This window comes from Rhipicephalus sanguineus, chromosome 8, assembly GCF_013339695.2.
Source record: "Rhipicephalus sanguineus isolate Rsan-2018 chromosome 8, BIME_Rsan_1.4, whole genome shotgun sequence".
NCBI lineage: Eukaryota > Metazoa > Arthropoda > Arachnida > Ixodida > Ixodidae > Rhipicephalus > Rhipicephalus sanguineus.
In genome coordinates this window covers 86801601-86829128 of record NC_051183.1, presented here as the reverse complement: position 1 = coordinate 86829128, position 27528 = coordinate 86801601, and the positions used below count along the sequence as shown (strand labels likewise).

Genomic DNA, 27528 nt, shown 5'->3' with positions numbered 1-27528 from the left:
GATCATTATTTATTTCCCTCACTCAGGCGATACCCCTTACACATTGACTTGTAGAAATTGTTACCGCTATCATGACATCAAGAATGCAACACAAAATGCAATTCCATCGTTTATCGGTGAACTTGAATTATGACCAGTTGTACGATTCGTCAACGCCATGCGTGCTCTCCACAGACTCCTCTTTTGCATGTCTGCAATATGGAAAAACGGTTTTGGCAAACAACAGGAAACAAATAGGTAGTCGTTGAACAATTATATGATTAGTTTCGCACGGTCATAAACACGGAGCGAGAGCTAGCTAGTCTGAATATCTCAAATATTTGTGCGTAACATATCAAAAATGTTTGCAGGCAATTCATTGTTACTGAGCTCCAGTAAGGGCATTTTTTGTTTCGTGTTGGATAAGTTCCATTCTTAGCCAGATTAGCATATATTATTTGCAAAATGATCTCCTTGCTTATTCCGCAGCCATCACCGCTTAGCCACTTCGTATCTTAGCATGCTCTTAGCATGCTTAGCATGCTACACCTTCCGGCTAGTGGAGCGTAAACAGGTATCCGTTCTTCGAACGGCCCTACAAAACAATGATCTCGGCATATCAAGGTAAACTTGCCCTTTTATTTGTTTGAGCACTTTAGTTGCTGTTGGCCTTTATTTTCGCCTATTTCGACAATATTTAACTCCGCGTGCAGGCATCCCCAGTGTACTGCGCTAATGTCCTGTGCTTACCAATTTCGAAAACGATTGAGTATTTCGTGCTGCTAAGTTTGGTAGAATGCGCTTTTATTTAAGCGAGAAGCTGTATTTTCGCAACCTACGGGTATCCTTGCAAGTGCTGAGATAGATGCCGCCAGTAAACGAGAAAGAAGCCATAGAAGAAAAATATATGCTGGATACTGGCTGGAAGTACACTTTTCACCACTTTATAGGATGGTCGTTTGTGGAGGTGACATAGAAACGCCCAGGCCATACCATCGCAGTAATTTCCAATTCATTTGAACGCGCCATAAGTCTCACCTGATGTGGCTCCGCTGCGAAACGAGGGGATGGTTAGTAAAGTAGTTCTAGGCTTTCTGGCGGTTTCTACCTCACCGGCACAGAATGCCCACGTCCGCTCAAGCTATCTGAGAGGAAGACCAGTGAATTTCAATGCTGTGAAGTTACTGTTCTGGACTATAGGTGACACAGCTTTCACCGCTAAAGCTCTCTCTATACAGCGCCAAACTATTTAAAGAAATGGCAAAGGGTTATCTTTATCGAATGTAAGCATTCAGCGATAGGGTGTATCGGAGATTCAAGTATGCTAACGTCAGGTTCCTGCTGGCGCGCTTGGATTGAGAACGATGCACTAAGATGTAGCCTTTTCCAACAGCAACTAGCTCAAACAACCACATTTCATGGAAGGCTAATAAAAGATGGCTTGACACTCTATGCAATGATATTCGTTTCATTTTCCAGCTGTTTTGATTATGTCTGCAAATTTCAAAGGAAATCATGCGAATGCGCAGCATACAAACCATTCCTCCAGCGCACTCCATTCCGTCCAGTATGGTAGCCTCAAGGCAATTTTTCATGTTAGGGGGTATTGGAAAGCAACAGTTCATTTTGCATTTCTTGCTAATGTCATTAGGCTGAAAAAGACAACCGAAGTCTTTTGTCAATTCCTGTCGATCTACGTCAGCGTGTAAATACACTGAAACTATATATTTTTTACCGAACTGGAAAAAAGAAAACCAAAAATTCACCGAAAATTGCGATATTCTCTAATGCGAATTCTCAGCGCAGCTTTGTGTTGGAGCAACAACAAATGTGTTTGAAGTTTTCGTCATCCAGAGTTGTAGCAATGTAACATTCGTTACATATTGCCACAGAAAATACCGGCGCTCGAGTGCTGCGCACACCACTCTGTGCATAGCAGGTGTCGCGAATCAAGCGAAACGCGGACAACCCCGTTGGAACAAGCGAAGCCAGCTACAGTGTGCGTGCCAGCCCTGCATAGGCACGAGCTCTGATAGAGGGGACAGTGTGCGTGACGGTTTAATGAAGAGAAATTACAGGCCAGTGGCTCGTGATGTAGGCCAAGTGCGCGTTCGCTCTCTTTCGTCTTCTTTCACTCTATCGGTTATTTCAACGACGACACTGCTAACGGCGACACCAGACAACGCAGTAACGGGTGCCTAATGGCCCGCTCACGCTAGTGGCGCGGTATCTCGCCGTTTGCCATTCTCAGCCTGTGTGCGCAAATGGTTTCGTTCGCGCACGTCAGCCGTTCTTTGCCGTTCAAAGAATAGGTCCTAGACCAATTTCGCGCCGTTCTCCGGCTGGCGGAGAGCGAGGTGGACAATCAGCGACGTAGGAGCGGTTATCATGACAACGGCGCGCCGCGTAGTCTGCTTTCGGCTTTTCGCGGCGTCTGCATGTGCCGCGGGACGCTTCGAGCTGCTTGCTTTTGTAGCGTTAGCTACACTTGCCTAGCCGGAGCCAATTTCGCGTAGATCCTCATGAGCCGTGCTGCGCATGTGCGAGGATCAGTGTTGTCACACAGCTGGCCCAGCGGAGCCGGCATCTCACGCGCTCTCCGCCACCGCCGCGCGCGACTCGCCGCTGCTGGTCAGCGCTTTCGGGAGGAGTGACATCGTGGCCATGGCAGACACATTGGCGCCGGCGCGCGCGCAGCTATTTGCCTTCGCTGTGCAGTCGCCGTCTGACACTGCGCTGGAGCCGCTTGATAGCGCCTCTGACTGATATTTGCAGGCGGGTAACGCCATGCAGAAGGAGAGCGCAAATGCTGCTCAACGGCGCAGAAGAGCCGAGGGTGAAGCCTGTGCCGTTCAGCTTGACGAAAGTGAGGTGGTAATTGAAGCCTTGTATGTGTCACCGAACAATTCGGTTCAAAAATTATGCACGTAGTGGCTACGTCTATACCTAGTCGTGCGGCAATTTGCCCGTTTTGGCAACACAGTGATTTTTGACAGACCATTGGGTGAACCAGCGTGCGTGTGTTGTTGTGAAAGTGCGCTTGGCTGAAGAACTTGAGAGGAATGCGTGGCGCTCGCGGTTATGCTTCAGTAACATCAAAGTTCTCTAATCAAAACAACTTTTGCAAGTCAAATATCAAGTGATGTTGTCAGCTTCGCAATCTGACAGTGTTAAGCGGTAATAACTGGGCGAAAGTTATGCCACCTATTCACTAGAGAGCTGTTTTTTAGCGTCAAGGGAGATTTATTCTACCAAAAATTATTTCCGAATGTCCGCCACGTGCAAAACGTGCGGACGTGGCCTTTTCAGCCAGTTTCCAGCAGCTGCTGTCTCGCTTATATTGTTATATCACACACAGGGCCGCAACCCGTGTCACTAGTCGCTCCTATTCGTCGTCGTCACGCGTGCATGGATGCCAACGAGCCTCCTTGGTGCCAATCTGTGCCGCTCGAAACTATCTTGCAACTGGACGTGAATTTAATGACGACGAGCTTTGAGTGCGAAGTTGTCAGCACCTTAGCTTCAAGCTCTCATGACGATGATGTTTTGCGTAAAATGTATGCAAACACTAGTTCGCGAAAACAGCCATATGTGCTTACCTTTTCGTGGAAGATACCATCTGCCGTTGTATATTTCTTCAAAAGCCTCTTACAGTAATGCTTCTTGCTCACTTTCTGACCCGGAAACTTCTTATAACGGTGCATGTAGGTAGTTTGCGACAGTATTCCTACGCATCTCCGAGGCATGTACCTGCAAGAGCGGAATCACTCGTCCAAGGATGCGAGTAACTTACAGGGGTGAAAATTAAATAGCTTGTGTTGACAAGGTTCATCGTGGCACTGTTTGAAGTACTAGTTAAGGGAAAATGAAGACAAGAAAAATTTCTTACTTTAGATTGTCTCGTATCCTCTCTTCACTGCACCGAGAAAGTCGGTACTTTTTCACTCCTCCATCTACGTAGCTCATGAGATATCCTTCGGACCAGGGGCATTGTTTTGTTTCGTCATGAGGCGATCCCATCCTTTAGAGTACAAGCAGTAGTATTATTTTGTTAAGCAGCTCTTATTTATTACCCATCTCAGACACGCTTACTTACACATGTCCCAGTTCGTGAGCCATGATAAAGACGCCTTTGTATGAAGTGGCAATATCTTCGCTCAAGGAAACGGCTGTTTTTGTACATGGAGGTCCCTGATAGGCAAGTCCTGGATGAAACGTAGAGGAGCATATTTCCATATCACTTTGTTCAATTGATAATAAATACAAAAGCTTTGATGACGAAAGTATGTGGCGTATGTGCCCTATCGGAAAACCCAGTGGCACTGTCCCAGTGCCATACCTGATTATTGGACCAGTGTGGCGCTGGGTACTGGGACGCTGGCACGCTGCTCGAGGCAAGCTGGACGCTGGCGCACTGCACGCTGCACACTGGGCCACCCGTTACGGGCCGAAATAGGGCTTTTAAGTTGTTTTTAAAAACTGTGGTCATACCCAGACCGTAATTAGGGCTGATACGCGCGCACTGCGGCAAAAAAAAAAACCTCAAAAAAAAAATAGCGAGCGGGAGTCGAACCCACCACCTTGACGCACCATGTATCCTGAATCTGACACGTTACCGCTGCACCACACCGGCGTCTTTTTAGCTCAGGTTTTAACTACGTCCGGTAGCCAGTATTTTCATTTTTCCCGTTTAGAAACGTAGATTTCAGTCTCTTCGTGCTCGCGAGAACCTAAGCGAAGGTACTTAACTTGTTTTTTATGTGCTGCGTAGATTTAGAACGTCTATCTGGCACGTTTTGCCGCAAAAAATATTAGCGTAACCGCAGATGTGTTGCGGCAATCGCACTGACTCGCTAAGCAGTTAGCCATACCTATGTAAAAAACAATGTGCAACAGACCTGCACACTGAACACTTTAGTTTTCGTCACCAGTTTGAACATATTTTCTGTCCTTTTTGTTTACGTTCCGCGTACTATACATCCGCAGCGCTTTATCCTAGCCGATCCGACCGTTAGGCTTAGAGCTGCACTCCGTGCGCCACGATCGCTGTGAACAACGTGGATATTCAATTACGAAGAATCTAATAACCGTTCAAATGTAATTTTGATCATACCTGACTCATGCGAGGCCATATTTACACCTTCTAATATATGAATCAGAAGCTAAAAACGCCTAGATTCGGCGTTACATTGGCTCACTGTTGCCGGTGACGTGCGTCTTTCAACGGTACGCGCCCATATGGAAGGACTAGCTGCTAGAGTAGGTTTATGGAATTATCAGACTGATACTAATGTCATATTGTGTTGCGAATGATAAGTTATTTCGATGCAGTTATATGAACTACATTTACGACACTCGATCACACACTTCTGAGAAAGCGCGCGCGCGCTCGACAGATGATTGCTTTAGCGTATACGTACGTCCGTCGCTTAACTAAAAGTAAAGCTGGAGATGTGTAGGACACAGAATAGAATAATATTTTCAAGATATTCGATAAATTTTTCTTTCGGCTTCTCGCGACCCAATACCACATCTTATGTGTATTGCACCCAGCGCGCCCAGTTTTTTCCAATGTGCTGCCCTGCAGTGCGCGGGCAGACACTGTACAGCGTGGCCAGTGCCTCCCAGTGCGCTGTAAGACACTGGGCCACACTGTACAGTATCCCCAGCGTCTTCCAACGCACTGGATGGCACTGGCCACGCTGTACAGTTTGTCCCAGTGCCTCCCAGCGCGCTGTAGTACACTGGGACACACTGTATAGCGTTTCCAGTGCCACCCAGTGCGCTGAAAGACACTGGGAGGCACTGGGAACGCTGTTTTTTCCGATAGGGTGGGCGGATAAATCTCACCAAGATATATAAAATTATGTTGCGCGAGGAGTAACCAATCTGCAATGGTATCGTAACTGGGCGAAGGATAAAGTACCTAAAGAAGGCAAAAGGGTAATAAGCCACTAGTCGCTTCGGTAGCGACATTGTAGGCAGACATCACGATTAGAACAACGAAATGATCACGAACAGTCCCATTTGGAATGATGGGATACCACATCCATTGCTAGCGTTCAAAAATAATACTGAAAATATAGAACGATCATTATTTATTTCCCTCACTCAGGCGATTCCGCTTACACATTGCCTTGTCGAAATTGTCGAAACAATCTGCACTAAGGAAGTAAAAAGTCTCCAATATAAAACAAATGTTTAAATATTCTAAATTTCTACAGCGAATCATATGCGTTCTTTAGAGAACGCGCCTTTAATAACGAAAGGTGTGGGCATATATGCATTAAAACGTATTTACACCGCGGTACACAATGAGAAACCTGAATATTGAAGAAGCTTTTCAGTTATGAAGAACTGCTTCAGATGATGTGAAAGAACATTGCAGTTGGCGGGGCGTGTCTTGCGGTATTTGTTGCTTAGTACCCTTGTTCTATAAACTCTCTTTCATCCTCAGTTGCAAATTATAACTATATTTAGGCATGTTTGCAGATGCCTTCATGAAGCTTTGGGAATCAAGGTATGCTTACTTTACGTCGTACTAACAATAATAGCAGAACCGAGGCCTGTGGCCGCAATTTTAATGCCGTGTTTGAGTTGATTCTTATCATTTCACCAAAACGTAATTTATTTTGACTAAATTTAATGAGTTTGTTGCATTTGTCTAATTAATTACCATTCAGCTTCCTTCACTCTACGAAATTTACATTTATATTGGGTCATACAAAAAGTTAGCTTAATATTTCACTTCGTCAATACTCACGCCATCTCACCTGTGTAATCTTTATCCAGAGCGCCATTTTCGAAACGGGCCATGTCTTGGCTACATATGTTAAAAAAGAAAAAATCTGCACGTGATCAATTGAAATAGTCAGAATTCTTTCACATCGGGGTGTATAATAATGACGCTCAAGTCTCGCGCAATATATTTTCATGTGCAAAAAATGGCCTCTGGAAAACCATTTCAATATAATAATTGCTGCGGTTTCGCATACGATTAAATATTTTAGACACGCAGTAGTGAGGGACGAAGGATTAATTGTCGCCACCTGGGTTCTTACGATATAGACATATACATTAACCAAGCCGCCGCAACCCGAACTCGAGCCCGCGTCCTCAAGAGTACCAGAGCAACATAAGGAAATAGCGAAGCATTCATGCACTATCTTACCCTGTTACCAGATGCACTACGTCGGGTTTCCCAGGAACTTTTCCTCTTGCGCAAAATTTAAACAAGCCATCTAATGATTTGTCCATGTCGAGAATACCAGGCTTAAGATGACTGGCATAGGCGTCGTCCTGCGAATAGATCTCATAAGTAAATGGCATGGAAATTCATAGCATTTTCCTGCTTTGAGAAAAGACTTCTTGCTACAGCAACGCTGTCACACAGAAACTGGACCAAAGTGATGTCTTAAAGACTAAATATTTCGTAGTGTTAACCATCTGCTCCAAGCGCAATGCATTCGCACTAGAATCATAGTTTCGAGCGGCTTCAGTGCTCAGTAGGACCGAGGTACTGGTATGGTATGGAATTAATTCTCAGTATTCGATGTTACAGTAATCAACTGTACGTTGCATTAAAGAAATGAGACTGTAAATGAGACTTCAATGTTAGGTGCTGACTTGGAGATCTGCTTGCTCATTATTTCGTTAAACTTGTGTCAATGTCTAGTGAGCACCTGTGCATCTGTAGGCGTCATGAACTGCTCCTTTGATAAGCTGGATAAGCGATGCAAACTTGTAGAGACAATGGAAAGTTTAAAACATGATGCGTGTTTGCCACACTAAAGTCGACAAACATGAGAGTTGGACGTCATCTTCACCAATGATCAGTAATTGAATCAGTGAATGGCGGGCATTATAACAAATCAATTGATTCAAATTCCAACGTCAAAGCATCATAAAAAGCAACTAAAGAGACTGTGCCTGAGTACTAAAACTTTATGCTGCGAAATTGATCGTGATTGTCAAGTTCCCACTCCTTGACATTTCAGTGTGATGATATGTGGTACGTGCTAACTCGACAACCGGTGCAAACCGGCACTGATAACCACGTAGGTAAAGAGCACCTTTCACCTCAAACAAGGCCTTAAGGGCTGAGCGTCATAGCATCCCAAATGTTTTCAGGAGCTGGCTCGCCAGGTTCTTAAGCTGGGCAAAGTCCAGCGCCTTAAGTGTAAGATTAGTTCTAGAGGCGGCCGCTACAAGCGCAGCGCGACTGAAAATGAAGTCTTCTTCCTTTTGTTCTTCGAGTGCCTTGATGATGATATTAACGCAGCCAAAACCACATATATCATAGCCCATTGTAGTATGCGCACGCTCGCGCGAAAGATAAGCCTTCTTCCTCTTGTGCTTCGAGCACCTTGACGATGACATTAACGCCAGCAAAACCACATATAGCATAGCCAACTGTAGAATGCGGCTCTCGCTCCACCTCGGCAGTGCCCTTCGATACTGATAACATGAACGAAGAGGACAAGGCGGCGATGCTGAGGGCTCACAAGGCTGCAGCGCCGGCTCGCCGCTAAGACCCTGCGGAGAGAGCTCGTGATGCCACAGAGAGACGTCAGCGTCGTGCAGACCCCGAGATACAAGCCGGCGAAGCAGAAGAAGCGGAAGCGGCGGCAAGAGAACCTCGAACAGGTACGGGCGCGGAAACAGCTGCCAAGCGCCGAAAGCGGTCGCTACCTGAAGTTGGTAGCGCCGACGCGCGCTTCAAAAGCGATTTCCTCGACCACACGTTCTGCCACAGCTGCAAGGTCTGCGACCGTTTTTGGTTCGACAACAACATGACCGTAATCGCTACTATAACAACGTGTGACATCTTTATATGACAGTAGAGGAATTGTATGCAGCATTTACGGTTTACCCTATTACCTCCTAGGCAGCTCCTCAATCATCTTGCACTTCTTGGATATGGCATGATTGTTTTTTGCTATCCATCCCAGCTTCACAAAAACGAAACAGAAGCAGTGTACTGTAATTTTATCATCAAAATATGCCAGGAGTAAAAAAAGAAGGAGCCCTTCCTCAACCGGGGAATTGCGGCAAGCGAAGCTTGGTGTGCGCGTGCCTGACCTACTGCTTTTCTTTTTTTTCTCTATTTCTTTCTTTATTTCATTCTCTATCTCTTTCTCCCTCTCTTTATAGCTCGCGGCTGTGCCCTGCACGATGCTTTCGGCGTGTAGTCTTTCATGTTTTTTGTTTCGCGTTCGTTAGCACCTAGAAAGGCCCACCGAAAGAACCTTCACGTAATCATGGAAACGTGGTTTGGGAATTGAATTTTCTCGAAGTCAGAATTATCCCGAAATTTCCACTTCCTGATATCTACCTTACGTGCTGACCAGCAGATAGCTTTTAGTCAACCAACGCGAATTAATGCAATGAAGCGCCCACATCGAGGCAACTGTTTCCGAATTGTTTTTTCATTGCATATTCAGTAGAACGCATTAATATGCTTCAGGTCAGATCAGACTGGGCAAGCGGGGGTACGTGGCCTAGTGTTCAAGGCACACCCATTCGGACCGCGGGGAGGCGGTTTTAAACCCCAACTCCGGAAGGGAAATTTATTTTGTGTTATTTACCGTTTCTTTGCGCCAATTGTAGTTGAAGAGAAGATTTTTTTTTTTGTTTTGGAAATGTCACACAATATGAACTTTGCTTGAATACGACATTATAGGGCCTTAGGCGCCAGCACTACGATATGCTAATGGGGCACCGGTTATTGGTGCGCACCTCAATAATTTTCAGTGCGCACACAGGTGTTCTTCGATTTGCGCTCGTCTAAATGTGGATGCTGCGGCCGGAAATCGAACCTGTGTCTTGAAGCTTTGAATAACGATGACTTAACTGCTAACCTACTACTGCGTCCCATGTTAGAAAACGACTGTCGAGGATATAGCATCATGTCAATATTTTGTCAGCCAGTAATCTCGGCCGCAGCAAGCACAGGACCGCATCGAATGGAGAAGCGCAAAATGGGCATTTGCCACAGTGAGGGCGCATTCAGGCTGACGATGTCGATTAACGTCGGTTGAACACAACGACTCCTTCTTTGGAAAAGTTGTAAAGCTCACAGCATCGGGCAGCCATGATGCCGGAAAGAAAGTGACATTTCGGTTTAGCGTTATATTGAATTACGGCGGTAATTGCAAATCATGAGCGCAAGACCCTTGTACAGCGTACAATCATAGCGTGCGTTGCAATTGGCTTGTAGTAAATTCACTGCTGCAGTGCTAAGCAATCGCATTTTCCAAAGAATAATTGTAGAATCAGATTCAAAAGAGATTATAGTGTTGTCAAGAAAACGAAGAAAAGTTCAAAGGAAGCCTAAGACCAAATTCAATCATTGAAATGCTACTTACTAAACTTCTCGTGACTCCCACCAGCATGAACTTTATTCTTGGCTTCTTCATGTCCACATACCGTAAGTTCACCTACAGCATGAGTCGTCAGTTTGTTAACGTTGCAAGAAAATCACAAAATAATATATTTTTTGCCCCGCTTAAAAATTCTTAAAGCAGCACAATAACACTCTTCATGTTTGTGAGCTTGAGCTCCTCTCGTAAATCCTACGCAAAATTGTTTTCTTTTATTTTACGCAAAAATTTGTTTTTTGACAGAGTAGCATTGACGTTAGGATTGTAAGGGTGTTTGCAATTGCAGTTCAAGACTACGCTACGTTAGTCGCCAGGGTTCTGGACACTGTATTATTTCATACGCTGACACCAAACGTCTACTGCAATCGCTATTTCTTTTACGAACTTTGTATACATATAAACTTTGTCTGGTAATTCCAGATATCTCGATAAATTTTAGCTAACGCGGAGCTACTGGGTGTTTAATAGCTAACCACTTGGAATAAATATTGCCGCTGAACAATGATTTTATAAATGTTGCCGTCGCTTATCCGCGCTTTCCTTTCTGATCCATTTTTCCATTCCTTTGTATTTTCTTCTGACAGGATCTCCGCATCTCTGCAGCACGTATCTACAGATGTCCGAGTGACTGAGCGTCATTCTGTCACGCCAACGCCTTCCAACTGACTGACGTGCTCGCCGCTGCCCAAATTGCCGTTTATATGAAATCGTTTAGTCACCCCGCCAATGCTCGAATATTTTTTTATCGAATGCTGAAGCACAACGCCTTATAGTACTTTTGGATTAAAAATGTTCATGCGTAACAAGGGAACGAAAAATCATCACGGCATGTCATCCCAAACTCCCTTTCAGGTTCGAGGTATCATCACTTTATATATTCGCACTACAGCATGGCATCTTGTATCGCTTGCAAGGTGCAAACTGCACACAAAACGTCTGCATATTTAAGTTACATACAGCATGTTCCTGCGCCTAGAACACATTCTTGTTCCTTATTTGAAGCAGTTTAATAAAATTTATGCTAGGCGATTTATACTGCCATGCCTGTTATTTTGATGTATTCGGGCTTCACCTGCAAAGACTGTATGCAACACTTCGCGGAGACCGCGCCGCGATGTTGCAGAGGCTTCACGAATGTATTAGCTCATTATTATGTATTATTATGTATTCACAATGTATTAGCTCAGATTGCGCGCAGGGGTGTCCCGAGCATGCAGGATGGCCCGAGCTTGCCGAAACTAGGAATCTTTCCGAGCTCTGGCGACACCCCCTTTTGAACAAGCTAAGAGTACGCAAAGGTCAAATTCATCCCTGAGCGCGCGCTGCGTTTCATTGGTTACGATGAAACGCGGCATGATATCAAGGGCGGTCGACAAACTTGGGTGGTGGCCTGAAACCAGAGGCATCTTCTTTCATTAGTTGGTCGTTCCACTGAGTGCAAAAAGTGTCAGAAAAGTGTAAAAAAATCTCAGAAACTTTTACTAATGATGTTTTTCAGAGGTACGTTCTGTTTAAACTCCTGTTCAGGCGTTTAACGTTTGCACTATCCATCATCTAGAATAATCAGCACCGTGACTTCTGAGATTAGCTCCGGCCGAGTGTCTTACAACACCGCGGACGGAACCGCCGACGGCACGTGTATAATCATCATGGTCGGCCTGTACGTTCTAGCGCGCTGCTCGGTACGGCGCGCGCCCTCTTCGCCTTCTTACCCATCATCTGCTCGCTCCCCGAGCACGTGCGCCCGGCTCATCAGCCAGTTAGATGTGCGGTATACCTAGCTAATTAAGTCCGGACATGCTATATTTGCCTATTAAACCACGTTATGCTAAGACCAAGGTAATTAAGCCACATCTTACTAAGGCCACGAAAATGAAGCCGTGTAGGGCCATGACCGAGTTAGTTAGGACCGTAGTAATTAATGCGACGCTAATTAGTGGCGGGATAACTGTAACCGATCTAATTAGGACCTTACTGAAACCACGCTAACTGGATTGAACTAATCAGGATTATGCTAATTAGGATCATACTAATTAAGGCAGTGTCAATTAAACCTGAGTAATTATTGCCCTGTTGATTAGAACATTACCAATTAGGACAGAACCGTATCATTTTAATTAAGACCTAGGCAATTATTACGATCAAAATTGAGACCGAACGAGCCACGTAAAAAGCTGAAAGAAGCTGGCTGATCACAGGCTCCTACGATGGCTCCAGCCTTGCACGAGTAGTGCAAGTTGACCAAATTCTTTCATATGCAAAGAAGCTCTGCTTAGCGTCCACCGCATGAACCGTTTGACGGGCACACCGGCACGATGACAGTCACGAGTTGAACTGGGGCCTTTTCACAATCATCGAGTTTGTGCCCGAGTTCGCGCGTCAATCAGTTTGATTGACAGACGCCCGCGGCGAAGATCGCGTCCGCCCACCGCGTTTGCTCTTGTAGAGGAGCAGTGCTCACGCGACAACGTCAGCGAGCGGCATGATTTATCAATGAGCACATTTTCTCAGACTATGTACACATGCACGAAAAACTAAAGGTTATATCATCACGTGGCTACGATGTCTTGCATTCAATTTCACCGCGCTCGCGACGTGCCACTTACAGCCATGAAGCAAGCACCCCTGGTGGCACTTGCGGCGATAAACGTTACTGTTTACTTGTTTGTGGAGACATTGCTTTTACCGATACGTTACTGCAGAAAAATTTTCAGTCATGTCATGTAAGTTGCAGTCATGTATATTTATTTATCTGTAATATTCGACTGAAACGAAACGAGCTGCACGAGAGTGCTGCGTGTGCGCCCTTGTTGCCTTCGAGAGTGGAAATTTCTATGCTGCAGGTAGAACGAAAGAACTTGCCCGAAAGAGGACACACGCCCACGAACACGTCTATGGGAGGCGCGATGTTCAGTTGGCAAAAAGATAGCGCGACAACCACGCTCACGTCGCTGCACTGTTGAAATTTTGCCTGAGTGGTGGCGCAAAGGCGTTCGCATGCGGTGTTCCTTTGATAAGCGCCGCAAATGCCACACATGCGTTTGTGACGCCGTGCTTGTTCTTGTAGCCGTTTTTATCAACGCTGCTATCGCGCGCTCCGCACTGTCTTCCCGTCATGGCTGCCGTAGGGCGGGCTCGGAGCAAATTGTTGTGCCCGAGGAGCTTGGGCCATCCTACATAGCACCCCAGGACGCGAATAGTCTAGTTTCTTCGACAGATTACGCTGCCATCACCGATAACGTTGGAATGTTCGATAGCACACGTATAAAAGCCGACATGCTTTACCGCTTGTCAGATAATCCACGCCCGACGCTCTGTTCGCCGCTATCAGTGCACAGTGAGTAATTCTTGCAGTTTGACTTTTCATTCTCTGGCCACAAGTTTGGCCAAATAAAGAGTTCCATCTTGGACACGCCGTCGGTTGCCTTCGGCAACGTCACGACCCCGTGACAAGTTATTGACATGTAGTTCCTTGTAATTTACAACGGACAATTACGCCCAAAAGGGTCAAATTGAGGTGCCACCCAAGCAAGCTGCTCCTTGGCTTGATGTAGTCGGGGTTGGTGTAATGATTATTATTTTATACATTCGCGACACAAGGGCAGTGAATGCTCGACCTACGTTATCGAAATCCTATCCAATAGACAGGAGTTTGCCTAATGAATCCAGTCTTGTTCGCCTCTTGATATGAATTTATTTCCATGATCATTTTTCCTACTGTATTAAGACCCAACCATATTTCTGCCCAATCAGAGCAGAGCAAGCTTTAGACCAATTCGTGTTATTCTCACAGGAAACTCACCACAGTCATCAAGAACTAGAGTTTCACGATATCTTTACATTTTATCCTTTTAAGACGACAGTATAATATTGGACTTCATGCACTAAGTGCCCTACTTCATTCTAACAATTACCTGAAAAATTTCATTCTTGCGGTCGATCAGTGCGACTTCGTCTGGCTAATATTAGGCTCGACCCTCATGTACAGAAATTAAGTTTCGTGATTTCTGCGGTAGGTGATGTACGGAATGAGATTGTTGCTGAATGAAATGAATCTTACTATGTCAATTATGCGTAAGTTTACTGTAATAAGAATCTATCTAAAGTACTCTCTCTCATATTCCTCAGGTATGTAATCCAAAACGGCACAACACTTACCTGGGAGGTATGGATTGATCGCATGACATATTAGGCATGCATACGCAAACACTCGCGGAGGAAAACTGCCGCAACGATGACTATCAAAGGAATGCTGCAGCAGTGGTTAAAATATAGATATAATAATCTTATCTGCACAAACTGTCGTCAAGCAAAGACACATTAGTGCGGCGATAAGCGATACATACACGTTTACGCATGACATTTTCGCTTTAACGTTAGGCAGCTCAACTCAGTGTTGCACAAGCATTTTTATGAGGAGCCCCCAAACAGCCATGTGCACGTTCACCTTCTTCTCTGAAGCTATCAATTGGCGTTTCATTCTCATGAGAGAAAATAACATCTGTATACTCACTCCATTTATGAGGACAGCGAAATATGCAATCAGATCTTCACTTTTTCGAAAATCTTTTTGGTGCACGCTGTCGGATATCACGTGAACCTCTACAGCAAAGCGGTCATAGCTCAATTCCCTTTTTGAAATGTTTCGGCGAGTAATGCCGTTTCCTAGAAAATGGCGGGAAGATGACAGTTATTTTCCTTTCAGTGCAGTTACCTTCGTTTTGTGTTATAACTGCCATGTTTTCGCTAGGACTTCAAAGTTAATAAAACTGATGATTACCTCACGTAAACTGCATTCACTTCGTTGCGTGCCATTTCACTGAATTTGGTAAAACAGATGTCCCGCAACATGAGGTTACCCATCGCTTGTTGTTCTGTCATTAGTTCTCTGCAGCAATTTGATAAAAATATCGCGTGCCTTTTATGAAGTGATGAAAAAAATCCGTAAACAGGGGGTGGGTGCTCGAGCCGGGTGGTGGGGTGTTCGAGCCAGGGGATGGGTGCTCGAGCCATCTTCCATTTCCTGCCTTTTTCTGAAGTGAATATCTTGATCCTTATCTTGCTTGCAGAATATTGCGAATTCTTTGCCGCTTCTAGCGGTGGAAGAGACGCTCGCTAAAACAGACAGACAGGCAAACAAAGAACTTTAGAGAAGTCCAGCCTCCGCTCGCGCTGGAAGACCGCACTGCTCAGCTCGAACCTGACAGCACAACTCTGGGCCGTCCAGCGTGCCGAGGAAGCCGCTTCGAGACAAGGTCTCGGAACCGCGTCCGCGGTGGGTGCCCAGGCCCACTAAAAAGACGCTGGACTCAAATCTCATTGATTTGACAATAAAGTTTCCGTTCTTCTTCTTCTTCTTGCCGCTTCTATAAATTGAAACAGGTTATTCTATTTCAAAACATCTCGATGAACGTTCCCATCTCCATGTCATCCCCGGGAAACGTCGCATTGTCTATGAGTGGCGCTGGCTAACACTCCTAGGATTACAGGTAGAGAAAGACCCAACGAAGTAGGCGGGGAAGCACCTCTGGCGTACGTCAACTGGCAGGACATCAGATGCGTAATTCGAAGGTTTACACCCGCAGAAAGGGTGATTTTTCGCCCAATTTACTGCATTGCAATTTACATCACTACTATTACACTCCAGCTAACGATAACAATTATTGCCACCTATGCTTTCCTCGGTGCAACTGTCTGTTGGATTCTTTTCGTTGTGTCTATGAAGAAAACTAGCCCGTCCAGAAGGAGTTCTGCCTCCAGTCGCTAGCATCAATGAAAAACGCCACAAATCCCATAAAATGCTAGATGTAGTTCAAACCTAGCTCTGATGTCCTTCTTGTGTACCCATTGGTGTAGTTCAAAATCCTGCGGTAAATGCAGCTTCACCACTGTGAAATCTGAGGGAGTGTGTAGCACGAATACCCAGCGATTCCGGTCGCGCTATTGTTAGTCTATCTCTATGAATGATTTGTCGCAGGAGTTCGCAACACCGGCGCCGGAGAAGCATCGTTGGGAGGAGCAATCATGCACCTGGAGAGGGGGAGGTTACGCGACCCGGGTGTCAGCCGCGTGTTTCCGAAGCATTTTAGCGTTATGGAGTTATTATATTCATTACTTCTTGGTTATTATTGTGAATTGTAGTATTCTAGGCCTCGTTCGTCAATTTTACCCCGGTTTTGAGCATAGCTAGCCTTGTTCAGGCCAGCATTGACCACTTGATTTTGAGCGTGATCATGCCACATGAGATCTGTGGATGGATGACAAGGTGGGCATCGAAAATATGCTAAGCACGTAAAAAAATTAAGGCAACTTAACACACGTTTTGCCAAGCCTGAAGGACGTGCGGAGGTGGCGGTTTTCTTTGTTTCTTTTTAATAAATGTGAAACATTTCCCAGCCCTCAGGACTTCTCTAAAGTTCTTTGTTTGCCTGTCTGTCTGTTTTAGCGAGCTAAAGTCATTGTGGGCGTTCCTTTCTATCTATCTATCTATCTATCTATCTATCTATCTATCTATCTATCTATCTATCTATCTATCTATCTATCTATCTATCTATCTATCTATCTATCTATCTATCTATCTATCTATCTATCTATCTATCTATCTATCTATCTATCTATCTATCTATCTATCTATCTATCTATCTAACCGCCTACGTGTGGGTGCTCTCGTGGTCACCTCCTCAACTTCGTGTAACCGAAAATGGTCATAGGAGGCAATAAGGGTATGACGAAAATGACTGTGTGGTCATCACATGGATAACGTACAAATCCTGTCGTGTCCCCTCCTCCATTCCGTGCTTCTCATTCTCACATCTCTCCTTCTCACACCCACTTGCCTTTTCCACCCCCTTGCTTTACTATCCTAAGCAAGACTATGTTATGCTCTGCTAGCGTTCGTGGATACGCCGGTTCAAAACCAACCTCACGAAGACATTTTTTTCGTCAAGAATTTCTCCCTTTCACTTTTTTCAATCTATCCTTCTCTTTCTGTACTCGTTCTGGTGCCCATCAAAGTTACTGCATCCGACGCCGGAAAAATTGGCGAGCCAATCAGAAGATGAAGAAGAGAAAGGACAGGACGAAGATTGCGTGCGTTGGTTTACGATGGCGACGATTATGTGTCGGCGCGAAACAGCATAACAAAAAGCTTAAGGCCCACATTCACAAACGAAACTTATCCTTAACTTATGAGTTAAGTAACCAATCGGCGCTTAACGCGTTTCACGGAGCAATCTTGTAATTAAGGTAAACTTAAAGCGGTACTAGACTACCCGCACGTAAAGTACAGCTACTGGCTACCTTAAGGGCGGCTTTCCTCGTAAAAAAATGGCCGACTACTTCGGTAGTCTTCCCGACTTCGCGGATTTTGCTGGCCATGTGGAAGAAATTACACAGGATGAACATTATGAAGCCATGGGGTAGCAATTCCGTTACATGGTTAGTATGCTTGATCCCATAATCCCGCACTCCATCAAAGTTGCCGAAACATGTTCTTAACCACTCGACTATTCAGGCACGCTCCGAAACTGTTTCGCGAAGCACGCTTATGTGAGCTGAATGCTGTGCTAGAGAAAGCCATGGCTAGGTGTATGTAATCCACGCAAGCTCAGGCACCTGTATACTATGGCACGATACCAATGAACTGGTAGAAATGCCGGAGGAACAACTACGTCGTTAACACTGAGAAAATTTCAAAAATTTTTACCCATATTTATAGGAATCTTTGTCGGTACATCGACTTCGTATATCTTATGGAGCATTTCACCTTGAGATGAACGTTTGCCTTCTGGAACAGGCTTTATCCGCAGCTTGTGGTTTATGATACCTTCCTGTAAAAAGTGATAATTACCTCCAAAGTTCATGCTGCATGACTTCAGCCATTGTTGATGAAAATAAGCGTGCAGTTTGCACTTGGCTGCTCAAAGCTTAAAACACAGCGAGGCTGATCGATGGTCTGCTTATTGTAGTTGTAGCTAGACAGAACTTGGTTGCAGATAGGTTGAGCTCGGTAGTACTTGGCTATATCGAGCTTAAACTTTGCTCTCTCTAGATTGATCTTGACACTAGCTAAGTTGAACTTGGCTATATTGAGAATAAACTTTGTGCGGGTAGATTGAACTTCGTATTACGTAGGTTTGCCGGGGTTACGCCTAAGCGTTATTCTGGTTGTTATGAGCAGATAATCGATCAGCTTCACTGCGCCTTTAGCTTTCCGCAGCCGAGTGCAAAGTGCGTGCTTTTATTGGACTATATTAGGCTTTCATTAGGCTTCTCTATCTGATTTTATTAAACCAGAGAGAGAAGTGTCGAGAAGTTTTTATTAGTAATCATCATCGTAGTCGTCGTTGTCAAAGCCGCTAGCAGCGTTGTCGTTGGGTTGCCGCTGCATCTCCCGCATAGCAGCGAGCCTTGCTTCGCGAAGCGCAGCGTCTTCTTCGGGAGTACGAACTATCCTCGGTCCCATGGTTGGACCCACGGGTCGTTCCATGGTTGCTACTGAGAGCCAAGGCGGTCGCACACTTTGGGATAACTGTTGCCATCTTTTTTATTGGACCAATGGTGAGCAGTGGGCTTCACCTAGTTTTCGACATATACCTCATAATCCGCACAGGATAGGCCGCACATATTAAGGCTGCTTTAAAGAACTTCGCTGTTAAAGGAGCTTGAGATGGAGTAGCTCTTTCATACAATTTCCACGGTATCCTTAAAGCCCAACTGTAACGAAATTTTGCCCACCTCCAATAGCCGATTTATAGGAACTCTAACTGGAGAAAACGCTACCTGCCAAATGTAACATTCGAAATGCAAGCGGTTACCTAAGAAAAACTTGTCAGCAAACACTATTTTGTGAGCGGAGCTCTGTAAGCTATTCGTTGCCCAGGTAGTGCGAACAGCAATTATTATCATCATCAGGCGGTACGCGCACGCTTCGTCCTTTTCTTCACTTTCTGCTTCGACCCCATAACAAGCGTCCATTTGTCCATTCTTCTGCTTGACTCCTAAAACACTTCCGCCGATTTCTCGAGCGTGGCCTGTAATAACCCTTGATGGATGAAAGGAGTGAACGAGTACACAGAGACAGAGAAAGAATGATAGAAAGAAACAGCGAGACAGAACGATATGAAGATAGAGAAAACAAGGCGAAAGAAATTTCTCATGCGGAGGCAGGATTCGAATCCGCGTGCACACGATCCCAAGGCGAGCGTCCTAACCACTCGGCTATCCAGGCACGATAGCAGAGCATAACATAGGCTTTTATAGTATAGTATAGCAACGTGGAGGGAAAGGGAAGTAGAAAAAAAAGTGAGAAACAGAGAGAAGGAAAAGGAAAAAGATAGAAAGAGAAAGTAAGATAGAGACAGACATAAAGAGAGAAAAATATGTTTAAAGAAAAAATCGTTAAATTGAGAGCGAGAAAGAAAGAAGGGCAAGAAGGAGAAAGATAGAAAGAGCGAGAAAGATAAATGAATAAATACATAGAGAGAAAGAAAAAAATACACATAAACATCGATAAAAAAGACACACAGTAAAGAGAAATATCAAAGAAAAAGAAAGAGAGGGAGATAAAAATAAAGACAAACAAATAAGGCCGCCCACCTCCTCACTCACTTCAGGCTTAGCACCAGCGGTGCGAAGCATCAGGTAATAATGAGCCACATGAGCAAAATCACGTAACATCTAGTCACCTCACTAAAATCACTTAACATGACGTAACTTGCCACGGGACTAGAATCACGTAGCACGACGTAGCTACTGTAGTGACTAAAAATCACGTAACATCAGGCAACATCTAGTGACATGATTAAAATCACGTGACCATTTGTCAGGCGACTAAAATCACGCAACATCGCATAATAGAGGCTGAGTCACGTGGCATGTCCCCGCCACAAATCACGTAACAGCTAGCTACGTGACATGTTCGCATCAAAAACCACGTAACAGTAGTCACGTGACTAAAATCATAGCACCATGTAACAAGTAGTCACGTGACATCTCTATTCCAGTCTAGCCAAGTGCAGGTATACTTTATACTACTAGCAAAAGCTTGGACATGATAGCAAGACTTAGGTAGGTGGAACACTAGCTCCGCTGATAGTTCCAATCTTGCCCCACTAGTGCAAGCAGCGCATTTTTTTGATGCCGAAACTTGCATAAACGACGCCAATACAGCTTGCCGGAAGTGACGCTAATCCCAGCCTGGTAGACCGACCGGTGCAATCTTATCGTCTGCTCTACGCTTCAAACCATGCACTTCCCGGCGGCGCCCCCGACTTCTATTGTTAGATATTAACAAAAAAAAATTCAGTTTCGCCTCAAGGGCGAACCAATGAATGCGATAGCAAGAAATTGGAATGTCACAGGTAGAGCGGCAAAGAGCTAGAAACTTCCTGCGTGCTGGTCAAGCACAAAGAACGCAAGAAAAGAAAATACACAAGGCGAGTGCGAACACACAAATGTCACAGCGCGACACTTGCAGCGTGCTGCTCAAACACAAAAAAGGACGCACAAAAAGAACGCACAGGTATACATAGGACGAGCGCCAGCTGTCACAGTTCTTACTTCAACAAACCCCCACTTTGGCTCTTCAAGCTATCGGTCACTCCTTTCGCAAACGCGTTCGCTGCAGCGAGCAATGTGACCTTCGTGTGGTCAATAGCATCAGCGCGAACTTTGCGGTGAAATCCCAATACACACAAATCCCCCTCAAGGAATATTCGCGCGAGCACGGTCGACCACACCCTGTATGTCAAAGTACAAGTCGAAGGCGCACATCCCAACACCGGCGAAACACTAGAGAGCTTTAGAGTTGGGAACCCAAGAAATTTGCGAGCCGCCTAGGAGGTGGTCGTCAAAACAATCATTAGAACAAAAAAGTAAGGGAGGCATGCAGGAACTGCCTCTTACACATGCGGACAACGCAATCCACTCTCGGGCGCTTGCGCTCGCGTTGTTCCAAGACCCTGCAGCGCCTTCATTTGGGCGGCAAATAAAACCACAGAACACGCGACCTCAAGAGAAAAAAAATATAAAGACGGCGCTTGGCAGTGGCACGTGAAGCCACGGCTCGCGTTCCCTGCGGGCGCAGATTCTGGTCACTAAGATAAATCTTCATTTGGCTCTACGTCGTACATATTTCTGAGGCGAAAATTACAGCTCAAAGGCACTTCTTTGTTCTTCTTACTTATATACTTCATTGTTCCTACACCCACCTGAATATAAGTTCATGTCTCCGTGTATCTAATACACCATTATCCTTGTTACACGTTTTGGTTTCGAACTATTGTTGTGTGCGTATGTGCGGTAAGTTTTCCGTGGGCTTATGTATGCGTTGGTTATTAAAGAATAAAGCAGTTGTTACTCAGCGCTTGCGTAGTACGCTTCTTTTCTTCGTGGGCATCTTGTTCGTTTGCGCTGTAATTTTAGCCTCATGATTCTGGTCGCGGTGTAACATATATACTGTGATTATCGTTCAGCCGTCTCGTTTCTTCCCTCCTGCGGCATAAGTCTACAAGAGGCAAAGCGTTGCCACTAGCTCGCGCCACCATGAGCCACGGAATGTTCTTCTTTTTCCCTGGCCGACTAGCCACGAGTGGCGTGGCGCTGCAGCACCAAAATGAAAAACTATCTTGGGTCGCCAGCAATACGACGCAAACGCAGCGCGGGCGACAATGCAGCATGGCCCGCGTTTCGCATAACTTAAATTTCTCCACCTGTGGCGCCCCGTGCGTTTCATCCAACGCCACGTGCTTTTGTATTCTGCCGTTAGTATTCTGGAGAACGAATGAGGCATGGCGTAATTTCTGGCTTATTACAGATAATTACCAGAAATTACGCCATGCCTAATTCGTTCTCGAGGATACTAATGGCAGAATACAAAGGCACGCTTTCCTATATTCCTGGGAAGGCGGGTACTTTTGGGATGTACTACAGAGGACAATCAAAAAGGAATTCCCCTTAGATACATATGGTATGTATCATATGGACTTAATAATGTTAACCGGCCTCCACTGTCTATGGCGGACCCGTATGGCGGGATTTCACCGCGATCCAGATGCAAGGCCCGCAAGAATGTACTTTCGAGAGTGCATGTCGAAATTTGTGGAATTGCAGAAAACGCAGGAATTCGTACCTGAGTGGTTATCGAGGGTGGAACCCTTGACAGTGCTTAAGGAATTTTAAAATTGATGTCGGTCCAGTAGGACGAACACCATTTGTTATTTATTCAATATGCTTGTGATGTAATTCGTGTCTGGGAACAGGCTATAAAGCAAGAAAAGAGGCATGGCGTAACTGTCTAAAGCAGCAAGCTGCGGAGTGAGGGGTTGCAGGTTCGAAGCCCCGGTCGAGCGCTTCGAACTTTTTACAGCGAAAGCTGTTATGAGATCATTTCACCGGCCGTTTTTGGCGCCGTGGTTGTCCGCCGCCGCCGCCGCCGCCGGTGTCCGTAACCAGTATCGCTCGAAATAAGAAAAAAACGAAATAAGAAAAAAATTCCAGGATGGAGCGAGGTTCGAACCCGGGCCCTCTGCGTGGGAGCCCAGTATTCAACCTCTGAGCCATGCCGGTGCTTTTAACTGCTTCGCAAAAAGGTCCTATACAGGCTTCATGTCGAGAAGGAACCACATTAACATATGCAATATAGCGTGGTAGAAGAGTAAAATAAGCACCAAGCGTCGCACAACGCGAATTCTGTAACCAGGCGTCATACAATGCGAATTGCGCAACGAGTACGTTGTTGAATGCTTCCAACCCATTACAATGGACTCTGCCATAATTCTTCATCGTCATCAGGCACAGCATCAACAAAGTGCGCATAATGCCTTACATGCGTTTAGCAGGTACCAACGCTCTCCGTAGAATGACGAAAAATGGCACAGTGCCTGCTGCCCTACATATCAAAAATTACAATGATTTATCGCGTAGTGGGTTCCTCGCAAATGCACTTGTATTGGTTGCCAAGGAAGCCCATAAGCGCATGATCGACTTCCTCGGGGTCTCAGTAAAATTACAATGATTTATAGCGTAGTGGGTTCCTCGCAAGTGCACTTGTATTGGTTGCCAAGGAAGCCCATAAGCGCATGATCCATTTCCTCGGGGTCTCAGTAAAGTTCTTCGCCCCCCCCCCCGTCTCTCTCCCACGTCAACGTATGTTATACATCATGGCGGGAGAGGGAAATAGCGACCGGGTGTCACCCAATGCAAATTACATAACTGGTGGGCCGTTTAAAGATTCCAACCCATTACAAAGGGCTGAGCCATAATTCTTCATCGTCATCAGTCGCCGCGTCAACAAAGTTCACATAATGCCTTACAGACGTGTAGCTGGTGCCTCGCTTCTTCGCAGAATGAACGAATAATGGCTGAGTAGGGGCTTCCCAACTTCACAAAAATTGTGATTTTTGGCGTGGTGGGTACCTTTCTTGTGTACTTGTATTGTAGCCCCTAGAGAGCTTAACGGGCTCTAGAAACGCCGCTCTTCCAGCTTTCGCTGTGACTGTGCTGCGGTTTCAGCGCAGGCCTGGCGTTTTTTCTTCTGAATTATTTTTATTTGCGGCTTTTATGTACATATACATGCATATATATATCCGGGGTATGACGACGACGGCGACGGCAAAAACCAGCCGACAGTGTCCATATAATTGCTATCGCAATGAAACAAACTGCGTAAACATGCACCGTGAAGTAAACAGGGATGCATGGAAATAAAACTTCTTGTGCGCGTTAAAGCATTTCTCCAAGTAAGCGCTGCCTGCTTCGCGCCTATCGTCTCGACCTGCTGTCTTGAACTCCCTGGTTCACATTATATAATATTGCTGGTTTACGCTTCCGGCATTGTCGTTTCGATGATAGCCTACGGACGGTAAGACAGCGTTGTTTTCGACGCTGATCATCGGTTTAGCACACTCCCATCGACCGAATCCGTCCCTGCATTTCCGTAAACGCTTCTCCAACTTTTATATTAAACCTGGTGTAGCACATCGGGTTGAATATTTTGTTGTACTATTACTCTTTTCTTAAAATATGTTTACGTGTTTGAATTGTTTTTAACCCATTTAAAGCATCAAGTATGGTGGCCAGCATCAGGTGTAGTAACAAGAACGACTACATTTTTGTCGAACTTCGCTGCTTCTACTACTCGCTGCAATTTGACAAGCCGATCAGCTTTTGCAGCTTTGAATACTCGCGCGTAGGTGGCGTAGTGAAGGGTTTAGCACTAAATCTCTTTCGGATAGCCTTGCGCAATATCTTAGCGTCGCCTTAATATAATGGCAGTGCGATTGCGTATAAAATCCAATGCCCGCACAAAGCTTATTGATCGTTCCTTGTTTAGTGAAGTGCGTGTTACTTCTTTTAATGATCCTTGAGTGCTGATTCATATTATATTATGCTCTTTTATACACCAAGATTTATGTGCTGAAATATGACACCTCTGCACTAGGGAATCCAGAGGAAAATAAGCAAGATTTATTAGATGATGTGATCAGAACAAAATCTGAATATTTACATAGATCAATTGTCCTTTAATGTGGCTGTTCACGAGTAATAAAGTAAACAGCATACGATAAAAAATTCAGCCCCTTATGCCTTAGGGCTTATTTTGTGATAGCAGCTTAACTAAATTGACCTATTAAATACAGAAACGCAAAGTGTAGGAAATACTCCATTCACGGAACCAGAATAGCTTACTACTTGGCGTGCACCATCTCTCGCGCGTACAATCACAGAAGATTGGTGGTGTGAGTCATGGTACAGACTTGCTTGAATATCCGATGTATTGACCTGCAAAGGGGAAACATTCTGTTGTGAGAAAGTTAGGCACAACAAATGACGAGGAATAAAATCATATACAAGTTTAACTGAAAGTAATAAATACAAATTACAGAAGCATGTTTGCAATATAAACGTTGTATCGAATAGAGCGAGCTCTGTTACTCTGTTTTCAGGTGAGCTGAACTATTTTCTTTGTCCTCAGCTCAAGATGAGGAAACATGGCATCACATTACTTTACGAATGTAATCCGCCGATAATAAAGATACAAATTTTCCTACTAATACTGACATAAATTTCGATAATAAAGATACATGCGTAATAGATGCCACTTTATTTTTAGGAAAGCCAATGAATTCGAGACCATGAATTTAATAAAGTTATGCAGCTACGCGCTCGGGTAAGATTCTTGAGGTGGACTTTTTGCACATCTTTTGTGGGATCATGACATTACAAAACAAATCAAAGGGAGAAAGGTAAGGCGTGTAACGACAACTCTGTCCTGAAAACCTGAATGCTGGCAGTTGCAAATACACAAACTTTAGAGAAACATTAACGTAACATATACCACATATAGAATATCTACGTACGAGCTCCATCTGGTTTCCTTCTGCAGTGCTTGTGGCCACCAGTAATTCGTCGGCCAATACAGAACTTCTTTTTAGGTTGAGCGTAATATCCTGATTGAGCCGTAGCACGAGATTCGAAGCTGTCGTCCGCTCATCCAGAATAGTCGGGTATACCAACAATTCACTTGCTGTTGATTGTTGACAACGCCAGGGAAAGAAAGCATGTTGTTGACAAAAAAAAATAATATAATAAAGGCAATGTCTACACCTACAGTGCTTTAACAGTTCCTACTCAAGTAGCTATGTACCTATGTTCGGAATTCATAACGTGAAAGAAACCGATAATCAAAAGTATGCAGTGAATATTATCTAATGGTTAACGTAGCATATCTGAGAAATATATGTGTGAACTTGTTAGCAAACATACGAGCTTACAGCGACGTTCCTAGCTGAGTGATATGCGAGCGATTATAGTCTTGTCATATTTCACAATCTGGTACAAGAAGCCTAAACAAAAGAATCTCAACTGAAGAATAACCTCTTGCAACTTGAAATAAAACAAAATTGTGTTTTAGTGAGACATAATTACAGAGAACGCGTACAAATATTTGCGCCAATAGCCTAAGTAGCTAGTAGCTGGTCGAACATAGACAGAACAGTTCGCACGGCCCATGATTGGCCGTGGAAATATATGTTTTATGCATAGGCATGCACTAACGATGACGATGTTTAATAATCTAATATATTTATGGCAAACTCGGGTCAAGTTACTGCGATAGCTGTATATTTATAGCCCTTACCCTTCAGTTTTAAGAACACTTAGGAAAAGTTACCTGCATAAGTGAAGACGACAAGTTTTGCGAACACAACGAAAACCAGCATTTTCAGCCTGACTTAATCAGAAAAGCAAACTCCTACGATTTAAAACCTGTTGTAAAGCTCAAATATCGGTCACTACCATATATATTGGTGCTTAGCACAAAGAACTACCTCTAACATCTCGAACATCTTGCTGAGTAGGTCAGTAATTGTTGCCCAAACAAGGGTGGAAACCTTCTGTATCGAATAAAGGTTAACTTGGTATTTAGGGGGTATGACAGACTGCAGTTAAAAACAGTGTTCGGCTATGGTTTCTGGCTAAGTTTATTTCACGCAGGACCTTTTCTCTGAGTGTGATTCATGATCAGGGCAAATATACATCAGACCAAAAAAAGTGTACATTTTTATCATCAGGCAATCATAATCTGAAATATATGAACGAAATACAGGAAAGAAGGTTCGTAGATTGATGAAGAAACGGTATGTGTTACCCATGTTCCAGGATACGGTCGCTTATTTGGTGATAAAAAGAATTCCGGGCACACGAAGGCAAACATCAAGGAACATCACTAAGTTACAGTGAACGCTCGTTCTTAGAACACTGGCATGGCGATTCGCGTGCATGGAGGTGAGCGAGAACATCGCCTTGTTTCTTAAAGATGATGTGATGTCGAATAGGGGGCATAACTGGCCTTCTATGCATCCAGTGAACAACAGTGGGGAGAACACATATCATTGTCGGGAACCTTTCCTTACCGACATTTTAATGTTTTTTGTGGAGTCTTCGTGGATGCCAACTAGAGTATTGGCCTCGAGGCCTACCACTGGAAACGCCGGCGCCACCGTCGGCGTGACGTGCTTGGCAGGATCACGTGGTCTCAGCGGCCGCGTCGGCTGCTTGTGGCGCACTGCCGCGTGCTTTGAAAACGAGTTTCAAGTCCCACACGCGCTGCGGTCTGTTCAAATTCGGAAGTTTTCTCTCATATTCTACTCAATTGAAACCATTGTAA

The 27528-nt window shown here is 44.8% G+C and overlaps 1 protein-coding gene across 1 annotated transcript; it reads right to left on the bottom strand.

Moving 5' to 3' along the window:
• Positions 1-26628, bottom strand: LOC119402192 (venom metalloproteinase antarease-like TtrivMP_A). The gene is made up of 13 exons (XM_037669307.2): positions 26533-26628; positions 25721-25887; positions 25050-25142; positions 18067-18190; positions 14875-15026; positions 10347-10418; positions 7151-7278; positions 6753-6802; positions 4076-4184; positions 3869-4000; positions 3579-3729; positions 1518-1631; positions 1-191 (listed from the first exon to the last, which is right to left on the bottom strand). The coding sequence occupies exons 1-13, from the start codon at positions 26579-26581 to the stop codon at positions 150-152; spliced, it is 1383 nt and encodes a 460-aa protein (XP_037525235.1). The 5' UTR covers positions 26582-26628; the 3' UTR covers positions 1-149.
• Positions 26629-27528: the final 900 nt, after the last annotated feature.